The sequence below is a fragment of the Anas acuta genome, chromosome 3 (genome assembly GCF_963932015.1).
Source record: "Anas acuta chromosome 3, bAnaAcu1.1, whole genome shotgun sequence".
Lineage (NCBI taxonomy): Eukaryota > Metazoa > Chordata > Aves > Anseriformes > Anatidae > Anas > Anas acuta.
The window spans coordinates 92,187,727-92,206,234 of record NC_088981.1 but is presented as its reverse complement, the minus strand read 5'-3'; the positions used below and the strand labels follow the sequence as shown (position 1 = coordinate 92,206,234).

At 37.4% G+C, this 18,508-nt stretch overlaps 1 protein-coding gene across 2 annotated transcripts in view; it reads left to right on the top strand.

Moving 5' to 3' along the window:
* Positions 1-18,508, top strand: part of PRIM2 (DNA primase subunit 2) — a 107,875-nt gene that overhangs the window by 45,752 nt on the left and 43,615 nt on the right. For both annotated transcript variants that reach the window (XM_068678287.1, XM_068678286.1), the window contains exons 8-9: positions 10,462-10,529; positions 17,726-17,798. In XM_068678287.1, the coding sequence (XP_068534388.1) occupies positions 10,462-10,529; positions 17,726-17,798 (141 nt within the window). The remainder of the gene's footprint in view (positions 1-10,461; positions 10,530-17,725; positions 17,799-18,508) is intronic.

The window sequence follows — 18,508 nt, the reverse complement described above, 5'->3', positions numbered from 1 at the left end:
GCCCAGCCTAACCCCGAGCAGTCCGGCCCCCTCCCCCCGGCTAGCCACCCCTATATATTGTTTAGCATGACGTCAGATGGTATGGAATACCCCTTTGGCTAGTTTGGGTCACCTGTCCTGGGTCTGTCCCCTCCCAGCTCTTACTGCACCCCCAGCCTGCCCGTTGGCAGGACAGAGCAAAAGGCTGAGATGTCCTTGGCTTAGTATAAGCACTGCTCTGCAACAATTAAAGCATCGGGGTGTTATCAGTACTCTTCTCATCCTAAGCCAAAACACAGCATTCCACCAGCTACTAGGAAGAAAATTAATTCTGTGCTAACTGAAACCAGGACACCTTTACAACTCTTTTTTTTTTTTTTTTTTTTTTGTGATTTCTTCCTTTGCAGAGCAGTAGATGAAGCCACGTCGTAGTGCTAATGACTATGGAAAATGAGATCTTAATGGTGTGGATTGGATGGGGCTATAGGTGCTAGTTTCTTCTCTTGGTCTTTGCCTTTGGAGAAGCTTTGCTGACATGGATTAGGGTTGTTCTCAAAACAGTTTTAGTGCTACTGAGCGTAGAATTAGTGCTAGACTAATGCAGTTTTTGGTTGAAAAACCTGTCATGATTTCTGATGTGACTTAATGAGGGTGCTTAATGAAGCAATAATGAGTCTTTCGTGCTTTCTGGCTAATTGTTTCCTCTGCGATACTGGTTAGTAAATTTTTTTTTACTGGGTTATGCAAGGATGTTATTTTTCTTAATTTTCTTCTCTTGAATGATGGGAAGAAGGCTCACAATGATAATGTTAAGACCTTGAGGAAATCACTGCCTTGTGAGAGAAACCACCTTTCTCCCCACTGCTTTGACTGCTCTCTTGAAGCAGGTTAATTACAGCAGCAATGAACCAAAGAACAGATCCCAGTACTGGGAGCACTGGGATATTCAGTCTGTGGAACTGGGATCAAGACAGCAAACAGTCAGAAGCTTCTCCTCAGAAATCCTGCTAGAAAAAGAAACAAAATCCGCATGCAGCCAAAGAGCAGTAAGCAATGTTTGAAGATGAGTGAAATGCTTGTATCAAACTGGTGGTGATCTAAAGCAAATTATGTTATTTTCCAGTCTTGCTGTGAAGACCAATGCTCTAGTGCACTCAACTTAGTTTTAAAACCACTAGATACCTGGAACTAGATAGCAGAAAGACTGAGAGCTAAATTAAAAGTTGAGCAAGCTACTGGTAAAGGCCAAATCAGTGGTGAAACGGTTGCTGAAATTCCCAAATCGTCCTAGTTCTGGCAAGCAGCATTACCAGAAGGTTGGGATTTGCTGACAAGGTAGCTTCCTGAGTGGCTACCTCAATCTCCATATAATTAAAGCCTGAAAGACACTGTATTAATTCCATTTTTCCTGCAATATTGTAATCTGTTTTAGGGGAAAAAATATCTAATGAGAATCTCGGTATCTGTCAACTTTAGCTTTACATCAGAATGCAAAAAAATACATGAGATGAGTTAATTTACATACTTGTGCCCAGACATGCAAGCGAAATGAGTATTTCCACAAGTAATGATGCAAAAACCAGCAACAGTTCACTTACCAATTAAACAAGGTTTAATTATTGAAAAAACTCTGCTTTAAAGACTAAATATTAATCTTCAACCCAGATGTTATTTATACCACAATGTGAATATGAAAGCTAGACATTTGCAAATGGAAAAAAAGAAATCAATTTCTTTCAGACGCAAATGCCTCAGGAAAACATTAATTATTATTCTGAACGCATTCGGCAGCTGCTGAGCTGAAATTAGTCGAGTTCGGTCTCTTCAAAGTTCTTCAAGTATTCGGGAAGTATCTAGGACATGCTGGCAATCAAGGTCTTCACGACTGCTGGTTTGTTTCTTCTGCTATGGAGCCACCTGTCCTTTGGCAGCTTGAATTGACTGCCTAAATAAATAGACATTAATTTTATCTGTATATAAGCATGAATTTTAGGCTGTATTTTTTATTTACATATAGCTTTTCAATTCTTAGGTACAGCATTTCAGCACTGTTTGTGGCAACGGTGTTCTCTCCTCCCTCTCCCTTTAAGAGTAAAATAAAAAAATGCTAAGGCCTAGGACCTGAATTTCTTTTTTTAAAGTAAATCTTGAGTTAGCTGTTGCCTTTGCTTTGCTTTCCTCAAAACATCCAAGCCCACTGTACGTTCTGAGTTGCTTTGGGTTGGTTTGTGCTGCTGTGAAGGGACGAGACAGAGGTGTTGGGAGATTTGTTTAATTAAAAAAAACAAACAAACTTCAGCCTCGTATTGATACCTATATCAATCACTGGAGATTCACGAGGAAAATCTTTTTCCCGTCCTTTGAAAATGTCACCGAGTTGTTACATTTGTGCTAAGAGCCCAGGAAGTCCAATCTATATTATTTATTTCCTTTCTTCCGTGCGTTTGGTGGTGCTATATGAAAATAAATGCTTTACGTGCTAAATCCGATTGGCCCCCTGCAAAAACATTTTCTCATGTCAAAAACGTTTTTGTTAGTTTTGAAAAATGTTATCTCCTTCCATGCAGATTGTGCTACCGCTTCCAATGGGATAAATGTGGTATTAATTGTTTGCTTTGCTTTTTATTGAGCATATTTCAGTGGAAGTGCTGTTGAAATAACTTCTAATAGCTGAAAAAGCCTCGGCAAAATTACTTATTAATTTTGTACAACACTTGAGATTTGCAGCCTGTTGTGAAAGGTTAAACCTGAACTTTTTTTCCCGAAGAAAATTGATCAGTGCTAAAATGTCAACTGTCTAGGTGGAGCGGTATGCCAGCATGCAAACGCCGCTCTCCTGGTCCAGGTTCCCTTGCTGCATAGCATTTGCATTGTGACATTTTGTTACAGCATTAGCAGGATAGTTGATGTTTCAGAATCAATCAGGTCTTGTTGATACGAGGCAGCCTGCAACTTTCGTTGGATGTTACAGGGAAACGCAATGAAATGGAGTCCGTGGGTTTTGACAACGTAAGAATCTCGTGGTTTTGTGGTGGTGGTGAAATGGGGTGGTTTTAGAAGACCACATGAAGCTGTCGTTCTGAAATCTCAATTCAAAAGACAATTCAAAACTTCCCCAGAAGTCTGAAGCTTTTCTAGAAATTATGTGGTAACTTAAAACAAATATTTTGATGTCTGATGCACTAAAATACAGCATATAAGAATACTGGAGAGTTCATAAGCTTGAAAACTACTAGGTAAGGGAATCACTATCTAAAATACAGATTTATTAAAAGTGAAGATACTTTAATGTTTATGAATTTCTATTCATTAACAATGTTTTTAATCAAAGAGATTTATTAAGAAGCCTTTTTGTGACTATTAGTCATGAAACGGGACTGTTCAGGCTGTATTCTGGAATAAAAAAGGCACAACAAATAGTATTTGTGTCAGAAAACAGGTTGCAGGGAGAAAGATTTTCATCTGAGAGCTCTGCCTGAAGAAAAATGTCAATATATCATAGTTTCTTCCTTTTTAAACTAAAAGCTATGGTTTTGAATATGTGCATTGAGAAACATACATAGGTAGATTCAGCATAAGGAAAACTGAGATTTAGAGGCCTGGTATTTACTGTAACCATGCTGGGTATGTATGTCATGCATGTCGATCCTAAATACTATGAAATGCACAGAGTACTTTCATCTATAATGCATCAGTAATAATGCAGTGAATGGTATGACAGTCTCTAAAAACAACTTAGATGTTTCCATAGCATTATTCTGAAGCTATTCCGTATCTTAAGATTGAGGCAATGGAGGAAAGGCTCCCAAAAGTGTCTTTAGCATCTCCTGCATATTGTTTTTTCTCTTGGTCAAGCTGAGACTCCAGAGGTAGGTCAGGGGTAAAGAAAAAGTTGCTAAGGTAAGTGACTTTCATGGGAAACATCTTGCTGCCCTCCCTCATTTTTCAGGTATCCCTGGTGAACGGGAAGAGCTGGGTTATGTTCCTACCTCTCTGCTGTACCGTGCTACTGTGCTGTCAGTAACAAACTATGTAGTCTGCTTTTTTTTTATTTTTAGATAAAAGCTGATATTCTGTAGGAATGATTACATCTGAAAACAACTCAAATCAAACCATTTCCTGTGTCTTTCTTTGGAGATGCATCTTTGAATAAAGCTTGTCTCGTATTAATTTAACCGGAACAAGCGATCTCTTTAGTGTGCCATGTAACATTAAATAGGTATCTCTAAACATAATCTCCCTTTGAAAAATTCAAGAGAAAGATATAAATAAGTAAACTGGTGTTGAATTACCAGCCTATAACAGAACTGTTTGATTTCTTGAAAGGTAATTTCTAATTCTCTGCAGCAATGTTGCATGTGTTACTGCTGCAGGTACTACTATAGCGTTGTATTTTACTCTTTTTTTTTTTTTTTTTTTTTTTTACCATTTATCTTTTATCTTCTCTCTCTTCTTCACTTTACTATTCTCCAAGCTTGGACTCATCCGGAACAAATAGGTGTGGGAACAAATAGCTGAGAATCAAAGGTGTAGGAAGGAAGATTTTCTAATAGAGGTACAGGGTAATTAACTGTATTTTTGAGCTTGGCACTTGCAGCAACTTGCTGTCATTTCTTACTATTGTTAATAGTATATCACCTTTGAGCCCACTTTTTTTAATATAAATTTATGTGGGTGGAGAACAAGACTTAGGGATCTTTGGGTGGTTTTCACCTAGGTTTAGAAGCTGTTATTACTACTAATGGTACAAAGCATTCAATGGATAATATCAACCTGGTCTAGTGGAAGGTGTCCCTGCCCAGGGCAGGGGTATTGGATCTGGGTTGTCTTTAAGATCCCTTCCAACCTGAGCAGCTTTATGATTCTGTGATTTACTTGGGAGAAAAGTAGGGCAATGATCCAGGGACTGAGCACTTCTTGAGATTCCTAATGCCTACCCTTTAAATAGGAGTCCTGTGCTTTGTGGTCTTGCCTGTCTGGGTTTGAAAACATCTGAGGAGGCAAAAGGATGCAGAGCCTTGCCTATACAACGTTCGGTTCAACATGAAGGAAACAGCAAGAACAGCAGCACAGGGAGCTCTCAGGTTAAAGGGGGAAAGTTGGACTTGGCTAATGTGTACGGGCAGATCACTGGCGGTGGATATGTGTGCAAACAGCATGTCTTGAGATACCCCTTCTTGTTCTGGGATTACTTACTAGCTGCTAAGACAATACCCTGGGTAATAATGTACACTTCAGGGTCTCTGATGCATCCTCCCAACAGAACTTTATTTTTCTGGCTACTTGTAGAAGGAGCTTGGAGTAATTCAGTAGCTTCAGCTGAAAGTAACCTTTGTCAAAACCCTTCTTGCTGTGCTTTCCTTGTAAGCCTTCCATGTCATTTTGCAAAATAACATCCAATTTAATGTGATTTTTTTAAAAAAATGTATTCATCAAATGGTCTGACAGCATATTAAAATCTTCTTGTGCAATGCAGCTAATTAGGACATCTTGCCTAGAGAGCAAACTCTTTGTGAAAATAAAAATTCTCTTATCTTTTTTGCACAGAAAATCACTTAGAGAGCGAATAGCTCTCACATCGTAACCTCAAAATCAAGAAATTCACACTCATAAAAATGGAGACAAGTTAATTGAGTCATGGTAATCTTGTTCTTAATTGCTGTGTATAAAAACGCCTTCCTGATAGCATGTGGAGCTGCTACTGAACTTCAGGCTTTGTGTCAGTTTTTTTCTGAACTTTGTACAAAGTTTTCAGTAACTTGCTGGTTCAAGTCTGCATGGGGGCAAGAAGAAACTACAAATTCTTTCTTAGATGCCAGCCTATGAGTTGTCATTCTTTTGCCCTTATTTTTGCTTGAAATACCCCCAACCAAATCTGAACTAATTCCTGTATTTATATAGTTTTCCAGTCCTCGCCTCCTTCCTACATTCTCAAATCATTCCCTTCTTGGTGCAGTATGAGAATGTCATTTCGTTCATTTGCTATGAACGTAGCACTGCGCTCGCTGGAGAGGTGGCTGTTGCATGGAGCTCAATAGAAAATAAAAATCAGGTTCTTACTCTTGTGCTTTCACCAGGTCGTATAAAAAGATGACTGAATTTTGTCAAAATTGTAGAAAGCTGCCTCTTTGAAATTCAGGTTATTTCAAATGCCTGAAGATTGTGGTTTCTTTATTGCATTAATGATCTGCGTCTTTCCTGACAGCTTCCATGATTTTAGGTCAGTTGTGAGATGCCCGCATGTCCGAGGCTTGCTCTGCCTGCTCTTCTCATCACCCTGGGCTCTCAGCTGGGAATATCTGAAGTCTGCAGTCTTTTATGTTCTCTCGAAATTAAACTGCTTTCACATGATTAGAGTGGGAGCTATGTTCCTAACTTGACAACGTCTTGATGTCTTTTATGTATATCACATTGAATATCATGTTTTTTCCTCCTCTTTAGATGATCTCTGTGCTCAATGCCTTATGTAGGTGAAAGCAAGGCTGTGCTTGCAAGAATTTGTTGAGATTTGGTTTCAGAGTGATGGAAAAAAGGCTGCAGAATATGTTGGGATTCTGTCGTTGGGATTATGATTTTCTTGTAGCAAATGGCTGTTGAAAAGGGACAGTTCTTAGCTGATCATTTCTTGCTGGGTTAATGGTTGGACTTGATGATCTTGGAGGTCTTTTCCAATCTAAAAGGCTTTGCGTCTCTACGATAATTTTCAGCTGTTCAAAACCACTGGTGTTCATTTGCCACCACCTTTGTAAAACTTAATTGTATTTACAGTGTGGCTCAGAAAAAGATTGTTTGTGGGGAAAGACCTTACACCTTACAAAATTTTCACCTTTTATATTTATAATCCAGGTAAGTTAACGGAAAACGTGCTGTTTCAATAAAAAAATATTTGAAGAGAAATCAACAAAAAAGAACAAACCAAAAAACTTCAGTTGGTTCTTCTGGCAGCTGCAATATAAAGAAATGTGTGTGCTGCTATGTTGACATGAATTACAGTGCTCTTCAGGGGAAAACAAAACAGAACACACAACACAACTAAGCAAAAACACCCAGAACCGAGGATCAGGAAAAAGCCAGGTAACGTGGCCATCTACAAAAGCGTACTGCCTAGCAGCATTTTTCAAAGTTAGGGTGGAAAGAGCAACCTACACCTGGTAGCAGGTGCTCAGATCTTAAGCCTTGGCAAGAAGGAAATGTTTCGCAAGCTAAAATACGTCTCCTGTAGTTTTAAAAGATGCTTTAGTGGTTAAATTAAACTACTGTTTCAAGAAAGGTGATGCTAACAAGATGATTTATTTCTGCAAAGGATGAAACACCTGTAAGCAAACCTGTAAGTGCTCCTTTTCTGACAGTCTGTATGTTTTTATACAGGCATTACTGAGTCATCTGCTCAAAGCAGTGGATGGATTGTTCTACATCAATCTCCTGCTTTTTCCTTCACAATATATTACTCCGATGTGTGAGAATGTTTTACTCAACACTTTAATGCTTTCATTTTTTGTTCTTCGTTTGTGTGATTGAGTAGCAGTTGGGAAATACCAATAGCAAGGGAAATACCTCACTGTCCTGTAAGAGATACAGACAGGAGTGATGGCAGCGCTTCAGGCTGCTAATCTCTTTTAAGTTTCAGCTGAACAAAACAGCTTTGCCTGCAATGGTGTCTCATATGAGAGTCCTCCAGTGGTTTTTCATTTCTTTTCTTCTTTTTTTTTTTCCCACCTTTTGTCCTTATGCAGGATCCATGTGCATCTTCTTTTATTTACTAGAATAAGAAATAAGAGGAAGGCTTGATATCTTGGGGTCTGTTCTCTTTGTCCGTGCAGAATCATCCACAGAAACACCCCTGAGTGGATTTTTTTTCCTCCCTTTTTCTTTTGAAGAAGTGTTCCTGGTGAGGGTAGCATTTAGTGTATCATGTTTAGTTGGTCATATCCATATTCATTATTTTAACATTCTGCATAATTTTGTAATGCCCGATTTTGTAGTAGCTCTTGAGTGCCTCTGTAAAGGAAGAATGTGTAGTGATAGTGGAAAAGCGCTAGAGGCACCGTCCTGTCCTGAACCAAACCTGGCAAACCAAAATGGGCTCCTGGTGGCTGCAGAACGAGTGACTGTGTTGAGGAGATGCTTTAGATGGAAATGTCGTGAGGATCCTCACGACTTCCTGAAAATAAACACTTGAATGAACCTACCAAAATGTGTGTTGTAATCGTGGAAAGATGGATGATCTCATTTTCACAGGAGCATATTCTGCAGAAATCTTTATCCTGACTTTCCAGGCAATATAAAGGAGGAAATCGGGATTTATTTTGCTGCTAACACTTGGGGATTCCATAATCACAGAGGGAAAAATAGACAAGGAAAAAAGAAGAAAACAGTGTTGATGTGGATTTTCTTGTGACTCGAAGGGATTATACTTCACAGTGATAAAGGGATTATGCCCTTTGCAGTGGTTCCTGAAATGGGCTGCACAGGCCACTTCTGTATTCTTTCACTGCAACATCAAAGTAAAATTTGATTAAACCCAGAGATCGCCAGTCCTTGGTTCTACCTCAGTTCCTACAAGGCTCCCAAATGAATTTTAAGACAGTCTCTCTGTTCATCGATAACATTTATATACGACTTAGCTTATGGTATATATAACTTTGACAATATCAATATTTTTTCAGCTTTTGAATTTCACTGTGCTTTGAGAAGTGTTTGCTTCTTACACTACTGTCCAGTGTGACTTTCAAAAACATTGTCTTGTGTTTGTATAAACAAGAAAAAAACGTTTTTTTCCTCATGTAGTATGAAGGATTACTTGTCTAAACAATGATTTAACCAAGCCGTGCCAATATATTCAGTGATGTTTCAGACAAAGAAAATTTGTTCTCCTGGTACAGTATAGAGAAAAACACTATGTGCTTGTCTCAGGTACAAATCTGTGCGTGTGAGTGCGCACACAAATCTTGTTCTGTGTATCAGCTAAGTATTAATAGCAAGAGAAGCAGCTGGTGTTTCAGGCAATTCAGACTCTGTGCTGTTTTTAGCACAGTGTAATAACTCAACCAGCTTTTAGAGGGCTTACAAGTTTTATTCAGAAATTTCTGGTTGTCTGGGTGTGTTTAAACCAAAACTAGATTGTTGTTATAGAAGGCATGAATATGGAATAACTAGTATTTCAGTTAGCACTTTATGGGCCTCTAGCACTCAATAGTAAGAAAATGAGGTTTTTATTCAAAATAAACTTCTGAATAAATAACATAAAGCTTAATGAATTCTTAGCGTGCCGTATGTATCTCAACTTAGCTTAAGAATAATAAAGGAATACAGGTAATGCTTAAATTGCCAAGGTACCAGCCTGTGGTAAAGGTGAATGGATTGCTGAGACTTTGTGACCCCTCTTGATGACAGCAGTTGGACCAGATGTGTGTGCTGGGGTTACACGAGGCTTAGAGGAGCTGCATTTTGGAGAACTCCTACTTCAGTGCTTTGCTTTGTGTGCTGGAGCCAGCAAACACAAATAGAGCTGCATTGCTGGTGCTACAAGTTTGGGTTTGTTTCTAAGGATTTCAAAGGTGTATGGATAACTGTATGTATGTTACTTTAAGTTACCTGTGAAATACTTTAAAGTTGATGGTGATTTATGTAATGTAAAATAAGTTGACATTTTAAATTTGTATGAAGATAGTTTTCAAAATCCAACCCAACTGGGCAGTAATAGAATCACAGAAGGCATATTAATATTATGTTACGTAGACATAAGCATTATAAGAACTATTATCTCGTAGCCTTTACAGGTAAAGGTTGATATATATGTAATATCAGGCAAATTTAATACATGTATTTTTTAATATGCCAATTAACTACTATTATTACATACTACAATGTGTATTTGATCTATATGCTACTAGATATATTTTGTTCAGAAAAAGTTAATGTCTTAACTAGTTATTTGAAATATTTGGAAGAAAAAAAAGCATATTTGGTTTAAAGTGGTGCAATTGCAAAATACACACAATTCCCATAAAAAGCAATAATTGTGCACAGAGAAGCACAGCTATATAAAAGTCATAAAGTGATAAATGTTATGTAAATCTTTATACACATATGTAAACTGTATATAACACAGCTTAATGGACTATATTTACACTACATGATTGCTAGAAGGCTGTCTAGGTAAAATATGACTTTTAGTCCAAAAATGTTTGGAAAAAGAATTCAACTTTCAGTGATGTCTTGCTATTTAATTCAAATAACATTGTAATTTTAGTAAATAAAATAGTAACACTGTTTTTCACTGTTTAACTTGGTTAATTTATAAACATTTCTGCTAACTTCAGATTCTGGAAGGCTGTGCCAATTTTTTTTAGTAGGAGAAAGTATGTTTTAGGAGTGATGTTTAAAGTGGTGGCTATAGAGGGTGATTTCTTGCATTATTCCTGCTTTGTGCTATACTTTTAAAAGTTCTGCTTTATTAATTGAACTTCTCTTTTCTTCTAGCTGACAGCACGATCACTGCCTTCCATACAGTCTGACGAGAGACTACAACCTCTGCTTAATCATCTCAGGTACCATAAACAGAAAGCACTGGGGCTTATTTTACTCATACAGTACAATAACCTACAGCTTTTTTTCAGGTGCTTTATCTGTGTGATTGGTTTTGACTGGGGAAAAAAAAAAATACAACCAAAACTAAGACAAACAAAAAAAGGAAAGGATAGAAGCATTCTAGTTTCTTTGAATGTGTTTGCAGAAGAGTAAGAAAAATTTTTTTAGATATTCTTCAGGTTAAGCATAGATCTGTCTTATAAATGTGATTGCTTTTTACCATGTTATGCTGTTTGGGAGAGTTCTCTTACTATGGTAGTATGGAGGAAGACAAAAACCATACAACGAGAGGGAGTTGCGTTGTTTTAGAATCATCGAATTATTTCACTTGGAGTGAACCTCAGGAGATCGTGTTATCAAACCCCTGCTCAGAGCCAATCCAGTTAGATTGGGTTGCTCAGGTATTTCTGCAGTTCAATTTTTATAATCTCTAAGGGTAGAAATTTAAGGTAGAATATTGAATGTCAGTAATGAAAGCTCTGTTTTTAATGTTATACAGCTCTGCATTAAGGTCACTGAAATGATGCTAAATGAATTAGAAATGGAAGCAGCCAGGCTCCATCATGCCAGCACTGTACCTGAATTAAGATGCAGACCTAGTTAGTATGCTGTTCGTTTCCTGTGGTGCTCTGCTTCTTCAGGTATCTGTACCTAAAAAACACAAGCATTTTATTTTGATTCAAATTTTTTCATCATTTTTATTACTTAAGAACAGCTTCATATTTTATCACTTTAGTGTAAATGAGAATAGGAAAAATAGCTTATTGACATATAACTGAACTTTGTTCAAGAGCAGCGAGTGAAAAAAGTGCAGTGTAACTGTTACTCTGCTGGTTAGGGACTACTTTTGAATGCTAATAACCTTTCATGGATTTATTACTATACATCTTGCTGGGATTTTCCAAAACAAGCCTCAGTGGCATACCTTTATCCATTTGAACCTGAAGAGCTATTAGGTTAACTTTTGATAAATTATGCTCTCTAGGAGTAATTACTGAGGAATCTGAAGTTTAATACAACCTGAAATCCCATGTTTATGCAAAAAGGCATTTTTTGCACATTTTAATGCTAACTTTAATATGAATGTTTCGTACCTGGTGATGTAATCTTATTTTACATTTATGAAAACAGAGGAGCTATTCCCAGTACATTTTGTCCCCAGTTGAAAAAAAAAACACAACACAAATGTGTCCTCATTGTCTTCTGGCAAGTTCCTCTAAAATAAATAAGGTACATTAAACCTTACAACTTGAAAAATAGGCTTTGGCAGTGAACAAACAGATGACCGAATAGGCGTTTTCTGTTACTTATTTCCATGAATCTGTGATTCATGTTTTCTGTATCTTGCTCATAGAAAAGGAGAATATTAGTTAGTTGCAGGCTTTTGTTTTCTTTCAGTGTGTGAATTCTTAGAGCAGTATTTTACTTTCGGCACATGCCAATTGTGCTTTATCGGGGGAGCAAAAGCTTAGATAAAAACATATGAAAAGAGCAGACAATTGAAAGTTAGAGAACATTGTTTGGTTATTAACACAGTGCACATTTGTTGGCAGCTGTTCATATCTGCTTGTGATTTTTTAAATTAGCTAGTCCTCAAAAGAGGTTACCTTACTGTGGATTAAGTCTGCGTAGGCATTTTAATCCATGCTGCTTTTTTTTTTTTTATTTAAATGGGCATAATGTTTTGTGATTGGACTAGTTTAGACTAAATACATATTTTATCTGTGACCTAGGTGCTGTTTTTGTCATATTCTGTTTCACTGGCGCTCTTTAATACTGATTGTACTAGACTGGGGCGGGTGGGTGGGGAAGAGAACATTTTAGTTAAAATACTTTTAGATAAAAAGTTAAATTATTTGATTTTTAGGGATTTCATGTGCTCACAGTAGGTTGTACAAGGAGATTTGAATTGCTAAAACTAGCTATTTTAATAGAAAGGGGAACTTTGACGAAATGCAGAAGAACACTTTTGTAGCTCCTATATTCAAAGGAATTTCTATGGTAAAATTACAGGGTTATGATGGTACTGTTTAAAACCTTCAGCAGGCATAGTTTCAAAGACAGACAAAAGTTGTGATATGTAATCCCATCAAACTACTGTAGGACTGTGCCTGTACATGTATTAAAAGGAGAGGCTGAATTGGCTTTGTTTAATCTGGTGGAAGGGAGGCTTAGCGATAATCACATAGCAGCCTACAGCTCTAAGGGCAAACAGCACAGTATGGAATTTTTGATGGTGTTATCGGTATAACAAATGTCAGTGGTCACATGAAGCAGCTTGGGGAGTTCAGATCTGGCATCAGGAAGAATCTTTCTACTAGGGTTATGATGCAGCACATTGCCCAGAGATTGGCAATCTTACTCTTGGAAATTCTTAGGACCTAGCTAGAAAAAGCCAAGGCTGACCTGACTGGTGTTGGCCATAGTCCTGCTTAAAGTTGGCTGTGGAACTAAATGGTCTTCTAACATCCTTTACAACCAACATTTATATGTTTCTATTAGTTCTGTTCTCGAATAACAGTTTTCAAAGGCAGTGTAGAAACTAATTATTTTGCAAGACTAGATTTAAAAAAAAAAAAAAAAAAAGAATAGCACAGTATTTATGTCCCCACATCCACCCTCCTTCTCACTTATGCTCATCTCATAAGTAGAGAAGGATGCACACTGTAAGAGACTGGTGTCATTTCCTATCATTAACATATGCAGTGTGTCCTTCATATCCTCACTACATCTTGTGGTGTCATAAACACTGTACTTGCCAGAATGGTCCTACAGGTGTTCATTTGAAAGACAGAAATTCCACTGTTGGATATGTGGACACAGTGGGAGATTTCTGCTTGGTCAAGAAGATACAAATGGATGTTTGAGCAGTCACTGAGAATTTGACTCCCAGCAAATGGAATGCTTAGGTCATGAAATAAAGCAAGAAGTAAGCAAATGTAGCACTTCTCTTCCTTCACCTGCAGCAGTGTCCTGAACTCCAGCCATTGCTAGCTAAGGGTCTTTGCCTTTCCTTAAGTGTTCCCAGGCACCCTCCGAAATGTTTTCTGTCGTTAGACTCCTCAGGGGTTCTCTTTCATGAACTGCACCTGACTTTGTCACAACAAAACTGGCATTAGGTAGTCTTGCAAATTTTTTAATGCCCACATATTTTGTTTGGCTTAGTGGAACTTTAAATTGTTTAACGTGCAGTATCACAGGAAATGTAATTCAGTATTACAGGAGAATTTTACCCTACAACGGTAGCATTAGTTATCAGTTTTATTCTTCTTGGCTTACCTACCATAAATACATCTGTAACTATATGAATATTAAGCATTGCCACCTTATCTTTTATGACAGTTTGGCTTTGTGTGTCTTACTGTTTTAAACATATTGGATATTAGTCATGAATTATGAATAATTTTGATTTCCCCCCTATTTCTTGAATTCCTAAAGGCAGACACAAAGAATAATATGGATCACACAGATATGACCAGTTTTGTGTGAATTGCGTAAATTAAAAAAATACTTGTAAGCTTTTCTTCCTTTGTATTCTTAAAATTATTTTGCAGATGGTGTTGCATTAATGGCTTAAATGTTTCCTAGCATTGTTTGCCCAAACCAGCATCACTACTATTCTAATAATTCTGCAGGATGTGACCCGCTTCCCAAAGCCATTACAAAACTTAATATCTTTTTGTCTCCTAAAATGCTTACAAAATATGTATCTGTAATTGCTTTCCTGTGTAAAATGTATTTAGAATGTATTTAGAGCTGGGTCCTGTGCAAGAACATAAATTTACAATGAAAAAATGTGTAAATGCTAATAGAAGCAGTTTTGTTCCTTGTAACTACTGAGTGTGCCTGCTTTTTGACCCCAAATTGCAGTACTTTGTTCCTGTACAGGACTTTGCATTTTCTTTCCTTCTTCTTTTTCAATCTGCCTAAAGGCAGGCTTTGAATCAGTTGTATTATTATCCTTATATTCTATACAATTTTAATAGAAAAGAATGCCTGTTTTTATTCTACGTGTCCTGGGAGTACTTTTGAAAGAAAGTCTAAAAATAGATTACATCTAAAAACATTACATATGTTAATTAAAAAGAAAAAAAAAAAGAACAAAACTTCACTGAAGAATTACAAAAAAACTCAAACCATTCAGAATTGTTATTTGAACTTGGTATTGATCTTTAGTTGCAAGGTAAGTTTAGAATTCTTTTGGTTACTAGGTTTTTGGATTTCAGACAGTTTTTGTGTGATTGAATCAGGCAGAATGGAGAGATGCAGGAATTTCTCTATGGAGGAAAAATAAAGCTATTTTAAAGTGAAAGGAGAAGACATTGCCTGCTTATGTTCCAGCAAGCCACAAAAAGAAATTACGAAGAGCTATAAATATTTCTAGGTGAGTAAAACCTGATCAGAAAGTACCCATATAAACTATATGGTATTTTAAAAAAAGTTTAGAACAAGAGCTAAGAAAACTGGAAGAAAAAAAAAAAGAAGAGAGGGTGATTGGAAGCCTGATTGGTTTGTGTTGCTTTTTCAAACCAGCTGTGGGAGGCTGTTTGGTGATATTTAGTGGTGTGAAAAAATGACCATTATTCATAGAACAAGGGATATTTTTAAATTTTTTTTTTTGGAAGGTTGTTGAGGCTTTCAGTAGGAACGTAGAGAAAATGATGGCAATCAATGAAGACAGTAAAGCGTTGTTTTCTTGTGATGAAGTCAAGGGACCGGCAGAAGTTCGGCTGTAGAAAATCAGACCTGTTACGTAAAGCTGCAAATCCAAAAGCTCTGGTGTGTTGTGCTTCCTCGAGACAGGTGTTTTTATCATGTAAAAACTTGGTGGTTTTACCATGGCTGGCCTTGAGTCAGGAAGTTTCAAAGAATATTCACTCTTCAGTATTCTCTCTTCAGCAGTGACTTCTGAAGCCTCTCTTCCCGAGGCTGATCTTTTCTAGCTTGCTAGGAAGTGGTTATCTTTAGCTGGGTAATTTTTATGCCTCTGCTGGTATGATCCTAGTAAGTACTGTAGGGTACAAGGAGATAATCAAAAAGGATAATGGTAGAGCAGTTGAGGTTACCAGCACTCATGTGAGGATGTGAGAAGTGACTGAGTGGTCACTTTCCTAACTGGTTGTAATACAAAACAAAACGAGGTTGCCAAAGCGACAGCAGTTTTTTGTTGTTCAGTGCTTAGATTGTAATAACTTTGGGACCGTGATTTTTGTTGTGTTTGTAGCTTGTCTAAGAAAAGTGATGCAGATGTGGTTCTACAAGGAAATGCAGCTACTGCGTCAGTAACATCAGTAATAATAGGCATACACAGCTCAAGTTCTTTTTACATTATTTATCTGCTGTTGTGTAATGAAAAACAACAACTATTAAGGACAATAAGCTTGTCTAGTGCTCCAATTTATACTGAAACAAGATTAAAGAACCAATGAATACACATACAATTAAGCAAGTGATTTGCACTGTGGTAAAATCAACCCTCAGCTGTATGTTTTTCATGCATTACAATGTAGAAGGGTTGCAAAATAATCAGTAACACCTAGGAGCATCATTTAGCTGAATTCCTTGAATCTTTGCAAATTATTTACAAAATCAAAGGAATGTGTTCTTATCCAGAGTGTGCACTGTTTTTTTAGTCCAGTATACTGTATCCAAAGACATGTTATGGTTGCTTTATTGCCTGCTGTATTGTCAGCTCAGGATTTCTGTTGGATTCTGCTGTGGCCATCTCTCCTGGCCTATTCTGCAGCACTGCACATCCTCGCTCAAGAAGTCTGTATGGTTAAAAGCAAAAGCTGGGCACCTAATGGTGCTTGTGTTTGATTTGAAATGACTTCAGCAATGGTGTCTACGTGCCTGATATAATGTAGAGTTACTTGAGCTTAGCTCGGGTATCAGAAGTAGCTTTGCTAGAATATGATTGAAAGATGAGGGATGTTGTACCACGTCCTGTGCTATCTTGGCCAGTGAGCTGCTATCAGAAGTTAACGTGGTTTTATGTCAGTACTGCAGTAAAAGCCTTCTCAGCTTTTTATTGGTACACTTAAGAAGCAGATGCTTAGTTTTTATTTTTCCATCCCAGTAGATGATCATAGCAATAGATAAGTGTTTTTTAATGCTGCACAAGTAGCAAGGTAGCAGGCAGAAGAATTTCAGAGCGACTTGGACAGGCTGGGGAAATGACAGCAATCCCCTCAAGGTCAACAGTTCAACAAAAGGAAATGCCAGGCACTGCATCTGGGGAGGAATAACCCCATAGACCAGTACAGGCTGCTGTGAAGCAGGTTTGCAGAAGAGGACCTTGGGGTCACGATAGACATCAAGCTGATTGTAAACCAGCAATGTACCTTGAAGTGAGGAAAGCTGTCTCCTAGTGGCATTGGGCAGAGCACTGCCAACAGGTCAAGGGAGCAGGTCCTTCATTTTTGCTCAGCACTGTTCAGGCCGCTTCTGGAGAGTTGAGTCCAATCCTGGGCTTCCCAATGTACATCAGGAAAGGCTGAGAGCACTGGGATTGTTCAGCATGGATGAGAGAGGGTCCAGGGTGTCTGTGTGTGTCTTGCTGATATGTATAAATAGATGCTTTTTATGGGGGTGTAAAGAAGACAGAGCCAGATGCTTCTCAGTGGTAGCCACTGATAGGCCAGGAGGCAAGAGGCACAAACCAAAATAAAGGAAATTCCCTTTAAACATAAGAAAACACTTTACATGAGAGGGTTGTCAAACACTGGAACAGGTTGCCCAAAAGGCTGGGGAGTCTGTCCTTGGAGCTGCACAAAACTCAGCTGGATGAGACGCTGAGCAACCAGCTCTAATTAATTCTGATTTGAGCAGGGGAGTTGCACTGGATGATCCTCAGAAGTCTCAAATTCAACAACAGTGTGATTCTGTGATCTAAATTCTGAATGACCCCTCACCACTCCCTTCAGATAGAGGAAGGGACTGACTGGTTGTATGGACTTTTAATTCTGATTCTGTAAATACAAACTACTTACATAACTGTCTATTACTTTGTTCCTGTTTTTGTCTGCTGTAAAATATTTGTAGCCCTTAATTGGTAAAATAATTTCTTCCTAAATTTGTAAACTTTTTTTTGAACAGTGAAAGCTTTAATTGATGCTATACTGTTTGCTTTTTTTTTTTTTTTTTTTTTTTTCAGCCATTCTTACATTGGCCCAGATTACAGTGCACAAAAAACCACTGGAAAAATCTCCCTAGAACACATCGATGCTGTAAGTCCTCTGTGCTTATTGAGTTATAATATAAGTTGAATATGTTTTAAGGTCGAACTCCTTATGTACAGGCAATATAGCTCTTTTTTTTTTTTAATTCAGTATTTGTTGTGTAACTGTTGAGAATGGCTTAAATGAAGTTGAGATAAATTTTAAAAGGGAAGAGTTAACTGAAAGTGCATCTAATCAGAATTTAGACTGGAGCTATAGTGAATTTGCTTAATTTGCTGCTTAATTTTGTGTACTTTCACAAATACCTAACATAATCACAGAGATTAACAAAATTTTCATACTTAACAATATTGCAACTTAAATTTATTCCTAGTCTTTTTTTTTATCTGAACTTAGAAATAGTTTGTTTTCAGTACCCATCTTAAGCATAACAGGGTTCCTTTGGTGGTGCAAAACCCCAGTAAACCTGAATGTCACATTTTTTCATCTCTGAGGTCTTGCTTTATAAGAAATAATATTCTTCAGATAAAAAAATCTGCAGATGAGTTGCAATGGATTTGACTCTTGCTTGTAGTTTCTAAAAGACGTTTAAACAAACACAGCATCAAAACAAACAAACAAACCAACCAAATAAACAAACAAAAAAAACAAAAATCTCAAACACAGGTCACCTTGCCATTCCAGAAACTGAATAAGGAAGAAGCAAGAAGCATCGAAGTAGAACTGTGAATGTATCTTTCCTGACAGCAATTATGCCT